General features: G+C 37.1%; 1 protein-coding gene across 1 annotated transcript in view; it reads left to right on the top strand.

Moving 5' to 3' along the window:
* Positions 1-8,548, top strand: part of SUB1 (SUB1 regulator of transcription) — a 14,856-nt gene that overhangs the window by 3,970 nt on the left and 2,338 nt on the right. Inside the window, exons 4-5 of the mRNA XM_031063066.1 lie at positions 4,823-4,931; positions 7,685-8,548. The exon at positions 7,685-8,548 is cut by the window's right edge and continues 2,338 nt beyond it. Of these exons, the coding sequence (XP_030918926.1) occupies positions 4,823-4,931; positions 7,685-7,764 (189 nt within the window). The 3' untranslated portion in view covers positions 7,765-8,548. The remainder of the gene's footprint in view (positions 1-4,822; positions 4,932-7,684) is intronic.

The following is an 8,548-nucleotide window of genomic DNA, read 5'->3' as shown; positions in this document are numbered from 1 at the left end:
CTGCAGAGCAGTTATTTCTAATGTCCAAGTTCTTACTTTTTCACTTATGTTTAGAAGGGAGAACTTCACTTGAAGGCTGTGTCTGGACTTCTGAAGAAAGTGTATCATATTTTTAGTTCTTCTTGGACATGCTTTGAACCCTGTAGGAAAAATGAAGTAATGAGTTCTACAACTTAGGAAGTGAACTGCAGGTGGAACTCTAAAGATCTAAAGAACTGTGTATAAACTTAAGGCTATGTTTGCAGTAAGTTTAGAAATTCTAGTTGCTATGGTTGTAGTAAGTCCAGAAATTCCAGCCTTGGAGAAAACGTCAAAATTTTTAGTGCCCCTGATGCAAAAATGCACTCAGATCCTTTCAAATAAAAGCGAAAGTATGCATGCTCTGGTTTCTTGAAACCTCTTCGACCTAAGATAATAAAAAGTTACTAAAAACAGACAGTAGAGGACTCACATTACTCTGATAAGAACAAGGTTCTTCTGGTGTCGAGTAGAATACAGATCTTTAAATATCACCTTGACCTAAAATACCAGCGTTACCCAGTCTGTGCCTGCCTTTGAATTAATCAACAATAAAATATTTTTAGATTACTCATTGTGTTATGGTGAAGCATTGTCAGTTTTTGTAGTCTACATAAACTTCTGTGCAGTAACTAACATGCAGATGTTAAACTATAGAAATAAAACTACAGTGGGTCTGAGGATACTCCCCCTTCTTCCCCCCCCTACCCAGGAGGGCATGCTTGTTAATTTTTTAGATCTAGTTTTGTTTGTTCTAGGCATCTTAATGATACTAGAAACCTTTCTGGAGAGCTTCTTTCTCAAGCCAGTAAAATGATCTCTCATGTGGAAGTGACTGCAGTATAGCTTTACAAGAGTGGCTTTAGCTGATGGAAATTTGACTGTAAAGCATTCATAGGATAGTCACAAGTTCTGTGGTGTCCATATTGTGTGTGGGAGTGGCTGCAAATGATGTGAAACCAGGAGTCTTCTTGTTCTACACCCTCAGGCTGTGTTCTTGAAGCATACAGATTCCCTTAATATAGAGCTCATTGTGACTTCTGTAGTCAGAAGATTCATAGTTATCATAAATATGTACATTTTGTATTTTTGTTTGAAATTGTTCGTGTAATTTTTTTTTTGCAACTACTTACAAAGTATGGTTTTAATGTAAGGAGAAGAGAATTTGTTCAGTGTAAGAGACGAGGAGTATTCTATGTATTTGCATGTCTTGGCCTTACAAGGTTTTATAGGGAACTTGGTATACTCTGCAACTTGATGAAGGATTTGTGTGCTGTTAGGATGCAGAAATTTATGCTACTCCCATGTGTGATGTATTACTGGAGATCCTAAGGACAGGCATTATTTGTGTTAACATGGAAAGGTTTAGCCTTGCTGCATTAGATTCCTGTCTGTGGCTTCAAGCCAACCTGAGCTCTGCACCATGTGCTTTGGTTAGTTTGACTAATCCTATCATCTGCCTATGCCTGATTTGGATAAGGTTTGTCAGGATTCATTAATGGCTACCCAGAGCAGAACCACATGGCATGATCATGCATTTAACTTCTGAAATGGTTATTTCAGAAGTTCTCTCTGTGTTGTCTGTCCACTTCCCAACCCCTTTTTTTTTGTTTTTCTGAGTTTTCACCACATTTGGGCTTTGACTTTTGAGACATAAGTTCTTTGATTTTCCAGTATAATCTCCCAGTGTCCTTATCATAGACTCCTGAAAGAAGGTAACATAGAAATTTATGATGCTCTGAAACTGTTACTGGTTTAGCACACTAATTACAAAACTTAGGTGGTCACTGATGCATTTCACAATTTGCTTTGCTGCAGATGTCACTGTTCACAGGACTCCTGTGCTCCTTACATGTGGTTATTGGCTAGGGGAGAGGATTTTTTGCTGTTCATGGTTGCACTGTGGGTGTACAGCTTAATCCAGAGAAACTGGAAATAAGAAAAAGGATGAAGAAGGTGCTTGCTGAAACTCACAGAAGTCTGTTGCATATTTCCATTCCTCTGAAAGGAAAAGAGATACATTTCAGTGCTTTTTATTCTAAGAAACAGAAAGCAGGAAATAATGGTTTTAATGTTTACTGATTTATTTAAGTCAGTAGAGTAATATAATCTGAGGATCTGTGCTATTTAATAAAAAGTATATGAACTTCTCTGTGAAGCTTGAACTGCACTAAGCCTGACATTTTTTCCTGTCATGGTTTAACTCCTGTCAGCAGTCAAGCCCCTTGCAGCCACTCATTCACTCCCCCACCAGCAAAACTGGGTAGAGAATTGGAAGGATAAAAGCTGGAAAACTCAAGGGTTGAGACGAAGACAGTTTAATAGAGAAAGCAGAAGCCACACATGCAAGCAAAACAAAACAAGGAGTTAATTCATCACTTCCCATGGGCAGGCAGCAGTTCAGCCTTCTCCAGGAGAGCAGTGTCCACCACATCTAAGTGTCACTTGGGGAGACAAATGTCATCATGCCCAACATGCCCCCTTCCCTCTTCTTCCCTCCACTTTATATCCTGGGGGTGATGTCACAAGGTCTGGAATATGCCTTTGGTCAGTTGGGGTCACCTTTCCCGGCTGTGTCTGCTCCCACTCTCCCAAGCACCCCCAGCTTCCCCGCCAGCGTGGCAGTCTGAGAAGCAGAAAAGGCTTTGGCTCTGTGTAAACTCTGCTCAGCAGTAACTAAAACATCTCTGTGTTATCATCACTGTGCTCAGCACAAAGCCAAAACTCAGCCACGTATCAGCCAGTGTGAAGAAAACTAATTCTTCTCAGTACAGCAGCTCTTAGAATGCTGGTCTGGTTATAGAGACAGAAAAATACCTTCAGTCACTGGAATTACTGTTAACATTATCAGTAGGTGCATGAAGAAAGAAATATTCAGAAATTAACCTGTATCAGAATTACAGGTAGCTAAGTATCAAGGAACATCAATTTACTTACTTAACGAGTTAAGTCTAAATTTTGTTTAAATGTAGATGTTTGTTTGAACTGTACTTTAGAAGCCTGCTTAATTTTGGTAGTGGCAGCTTTTGAATAGAGTTCAACTCAATATCTGAAATTTAATGGGAACCTTAATCTGAAATCTAGATGTGATGTGAAATCTAACTTAATTTCAGCATTTACATAGAGAAATGCTTTTATCTAAGATAGATTCTAAACGCTTCTACGATACCTGAAGCTGTAATCTGCTATACTGAATTAGATTTTATTTCTTATGACAAATCTGGCAAGGCACTAATATTCTTCAATAGCCATGGAAAAAAAGGGTGCTGCAGAGTGCTACTGGTTGAAGCTGTTCCTGAGGTGACCTTAAAAGTTACTGGAGCATTAAAGGGTAAAACTAAGAAATGTTGTCCATGTAGGCTGTTTAGGGTATTCTTTGCCAGGAATGCAGATGGACTTGGGCATGGTACCAGGTTTGGTCTGAAAGAGCTAAGCTGCCATAACATTATAGTTTTATTTTTTAATTTTATATCTGTATTGTAACTTCATACATGAAAAATACTGTCTTATGAACACTAATGTATTAATTTTAATGGATGCTTTGAAGTAGGAAAAGTGCTTCAGACTTACATTATCTTAATTGTTCTAAAATCAATTTTAGATGTTATATAGCATCTGCAGAAAAAGAAAAATTCGTGTAAGCAAATATAAAGTATTCAGGTTTGTATCTATTTTGTGAAATGAGAGGATATGACTTAAACATCTCTGAATTATTGTAGTTGATTGGAGAGTTCTTCAGTCTTATGGGTCAAACTTAATTCTAGTGGTTTTGGACCAGAAGTGTAGGGCCCATCCTTAAATGGTATCAAAATGCAACATGGAGAGATAAAGGAAACTGAAATTGAAAGTTAGTGTTTTACCAGGAAGGAGTGCTTTATTTTAAAATTGTGTACTTTAGAATCTGTTCTTTTGTTATATAAAATGTATCCAGAAGATACATGCTGATTTCAAAGGATTTCTTAGAATTGCAAGAAGTTTTATTTGATTATGTTTTAATTACGTATTTTCTGGTTCTCAGATTCATGTTGTACTTGGAATTTATCTGAATAGATAGATTTTTATCATGTTTGGGAAGATAATAAGCCCAAATTCAGAGTGTGGTGCGTAGTTGGTAGTATGATTCTTCCCCAACTTCTCCCCGCTCCCTGCCCCCCCCACAAAAAAAAGAGGTACTCATGTAATTCAGTTGTGACACTGATTTGAAAATTTTGGAGTTCCAAAATTTTGTACTGTGTGCTACATACTGGTAAACTTAAAAGATTTGACTGTTCTTTTGAAGAGCTGGGGGTACAGTGAGGTGCCCATGAGGACTTGGGAGTGGGTGTGGGACAGTTGGTAGCTAATTTTCATTTCCATCTGTATTTACTGTGTTAAAAAAAAAAGTGGGGGGGAGGGTATCACATGTGAACATCTTAATTTTCTTTCTGTACTTGTGGAATGGACTAAAATTTAGATTTGGGAGTAGCACTCCCTTTTTCCTTCTTTGTTTAGAACTTTTGCAAAGAAAGGAAATAATTTTTTTCAGAAAACAAGAAATTCACGACTTGCTAGAAGCAAGTATGTAAAGCATACATGTATTTTTATTCTAGGAGAGCTTCAACTTTTGCATTGAGCATTGCCTGCTCAACCAGTTTTAAGTCGTTACTTATTAGCCTACTGACTACTCTGAATTAAGCTTTTAATCTAGTTGTTTCTGTGGTGTCTAAAATAAGCTGCAGTGTGACATGTCAGAGTCTAATGCTGCTGGGGAAAGTGAATGCTCTAATATGTAAAATACCTAATAGACCCTTATATGTTTTGACAGATTGGCAAAATGAGATATGTCAGTGTTCGGGATTTTAAAGGGAAAGTCTTAATTGATATTAGAGAATACTGGATGGATCAAGAAGGTGAAATGAAGCCTGGCAGAAAAGGTATTGTTCTGCTTCATGTTACTTTGTATTAAAACATGGTCTGCACTTTGCAGTAGAACTTCCTATATAATAGTTTTCTCCTTTGTTGCTGCATTATACTTATTGAGTTATTATTTTCACTTTCTTATGATTTGTGTTTTTACAAAGGGCTAGTTTTATCTGTAGGTTATGGGTAAAATCTTAAGTGAGTCTGTTTTCCTAAAGAGGTCCTCCATGATTTATGGAAAGCAAGATGTCAAATACAAGCAAATTTGGTAGGGGAGTTATAAACATATTTATACCATTGCCATATTTATTCTTCCCCCACCCCCAGTGATTAACTTAATGAACTGAATTTCCTCTTATGGTTGGATTTCTTTTTTCAGAATTAGCTGAAAATCTTTAATAATTTTAATAATTTTTATAAGATTTTGAATTTTATTAAACCAACCACGTCCTTCGGTTTCTACTAAATTTTAGATTAAAACAACCTAAACATTTAATGTGACTAATTATGAAAAAAATTGTTAAAAAATGTTTTAGTGGAAGGAGAAATATCTCAAGTGTCCCAAGTTTGTAATCTGTACCACAGCACAAGCCATTGTTCTTCTACTTGCCACTTGCGCAGTTGCTTTTCATGGCAAGGCTTCACTGTGTACCATTTTCAGAACTTCCACATCTCAAGATGGGGATTGTAGGACAGTTGGCAGTGGTGGTGCTCTGCTTCATGTTATATTGCTTCTCTTTGAAAAGCCTACTTTTTATCCATTTTCATATAGCATCAGTGAAAGGTAAGTATGAAATGTTCTGCCCTGGGGATTCATAGAACCACGGAATGGTTTGAGTTGGAAGGGACCTTGGAGATACCTTGTTCCTACACACCTTCGATGGGCAGGGACACATGCCACCAGACCAGGTCTCTCCAAGCCCTGTCCAGCCTGGCCTTGAGCACTTCCAGGCATGGGTCATCCACATTTTCTGGGCAACCTGTGCCAGTGCATCATCACACTCAGAGTACAGAATTTCTCCCTAATACCCACTCTAAATCTACCCACTTCCATTCTACCCACCCCCATTCCTTCCTGTCCTGTCACTACATGCTGTAGCAAAAAGGCCTTCCCCAACCTTATGTACTGGCAGGCTGCTAAGTTTGAAGAAATCTAATGTACAATCACTGTAAGGTTTGTTACATTCTTCTGTTGTGTTCAGGAACAACTCAGTAAGCCGTAATTTAGAAAGTTTGAGAAGCATTTTCAACATTGCTTAAATAACCACTGAGAATAGGTTTGCATTAACAGCTATACTGGTGCTCTACAGGAAAATTGCTAGTTTTGGATTTCTTGCTAGTTAACAGAAAAGGTTACTTAAACTTCTAAGGACTTTATGTTCTGTGTTTCAAGGTAGAATTCAATAGTATGTGCACTTAGAATGGCAAACAACAGCAGGATTTGATGGGTGGGCCAAGTGACAAAAATGAGAGGATGTAGATAGAAGTGTTCATCAATGCAGCAGAAGAGTGTGAATTTTGTTATGATAAAAATAATCTGATACAATATGTGAATCTAATGTTTCCTTGATGCACTCATAAGCTGCTTATCTATCTGTCTATCCTGAAACCAGTATAAGCAGTCAAAATTTTGTAATAAAACAAAAATAAACCCAGCAGTTTAAATTACTGTCAGTGTCTCAAATAGCAGGTCTGAATTTTGTTTGGTTCATCTGGTCTGTGATTGAGGGACATCTTCAAGATGTTTAATCCCCTAATAATGGTTAGCACACCTGACCTGTTTTCAGTTGAAACCTGCCCTCCAAAGACTGGTGGAAGACTGCTTAGAGAAGCCCCATGTACCTACTTGCTGTTTTAAATTGTGGTGGTGCTCTGATAAGACAGTGATGGAAAAGAAAAGGCTATGTGCTCCAAAAATGGAATTCAAAGTTTCAGCTGTTTTCAGGTCCTGCTCTACCTTCAGGCAGAAAGCAATGAAGGAAGGCTATCACTGGGAGAGGAGACGAGAGTAGGAATAATTAGTTGGAAGAGCTTGACGGGAGAAAGTATGAGATGACTGGGAGCCTGCACTTTCCACAGAGTGGTTGTAGAAATTTTTGGGTAAGAATGAGTAGAGCAAAGCACAAATGAAACATGTGCCTGTACTCAAGTTTGAGGGGAAGATGAGATCAAATTTAGAACTGAATTTATGGTTTGTGGGGTACTGAATGATTATTGGTTGAATGTCACTAGAAGCTGTAGAGAACTTGAAGTAAAAAGTAACTTTGGTGTTGGTTTGTGAGTGCTAGGGAGTGATAGTCTCTCCAAAAGGCTCCTTACAGCACCTGCTATTTGTAGTACTTTAGGAAACAAAAAGGGGAAAATCCACCCCCCAGAATTACAGTACTGGAAAAGTGCACAGCAGACCTGTCTGCATAGGTACAGCTTTTAGGAGCCAACAGGAATAGAAATGATTTCCTACTTAACACCCAGGACATTTGTACTGCCTTCTGTCAAGGCCAGAGTTGTGTTTCACTTCTTGTGTTTAGCCTAGTACTTGTACAATTACGTTACACACATTTTCTTTGTAAACTTGTCCAGAAATTACCTGAAGTTCAGTTGAAGCTTTGGAAGTGGGTAGTTTCACTTTGTAACTAAGATGGTTGTTGAAGTAACTCAATATTATAACAGAGGCTTAGTGTGTGAAAACAGCCTTTATAATAATTGCACAAGATTCTGCACCACAATTTTCTTTTTGTCTTAAGTGTTTATTTTTAATACTTTTCAGGTATTTCTTTAAATCCAGAACAGTGGAACCAGCTGAAGGAACAGATTTCTGATATTGATGATGCAGTAAGAAAACTCTAAAGACAGAGCCATACAAAAACTTATATCATTTAGTTGTATTAAGCGGTCTTTATACATTGGCTTTAGTTTTCTAAAATATTGTTTTCCAAGCTATTGTATATTTGGATTGCAAAACAATTTGTAAGATGAATACTTTTTTTATGTGCATTAAAAGTGTATTCTGAGTGAGGCTATTTTGTGTATACTTTACTAAAATGAATTGTGTTGCTTTCACCTCATGGTGTAAAATAAACAAATTAAGTAATATGTAAAGCATACTTGTTTATATGGCCTTTTGATTCAAGGTGTTTGCTGATAAGGCCACCTAATAGCTTTAGCTGTTGTTTTAATTTCAGTTTAGTTTACAGTGAATATTCATTTGTTTTATGAGGGGATTTCTTGAAATGTCTCAAGTTCACTTTTTCTTTTATTCAATTTTCTTTGGTATTGCCCTGGAGCTTTCTGCTTTAAGACTGTTTGATACAAACAGTGAATACTTGGAAAAACACATTTTTGTAGATAATTTTCAATACTGTGTTTGCTAATTTACCCTATTTATTCAGATGTTAACAGTCTTGAATATATAGCTTTTTTTTTTGCATTACTTGCATGAAGCATTATGCTAAACAATAACACTTGAACACAAAACACATGCTCTCTCTTCCCATTTTCCTATAGCTTGCTTGACCTAGAAAATACAAGTAGCCTTTTTTTTGGACTGTAGATGTGAAATGTTAACTTCTACAGTAATAGACATATACCTCAGAGCAAGACAGTATTTAAAGGCTCCAAATGTGGTTATTAG

This window comes from Geospiza fortis, unplaced genomic scaffold (assembly GCF_000277835.1).
Source record: "Geospiza fortis unplaced genomic scaffold, GeoFor_1.0 scaffold174, whole genome shotgun sequence".
Classification (NCBI taxonomy): domain Eukaryota; kingdom Metazoa; phylum Chordata; class Aves; order Passeriformes; family Thraupidae; genus Geospiza; species Geospiza fortis.
The sequence above is the reverse complement of the archived record's forward strand: the minus strand, read 5'-3'. Positions and strand labels throughout refer to the sequence as shown.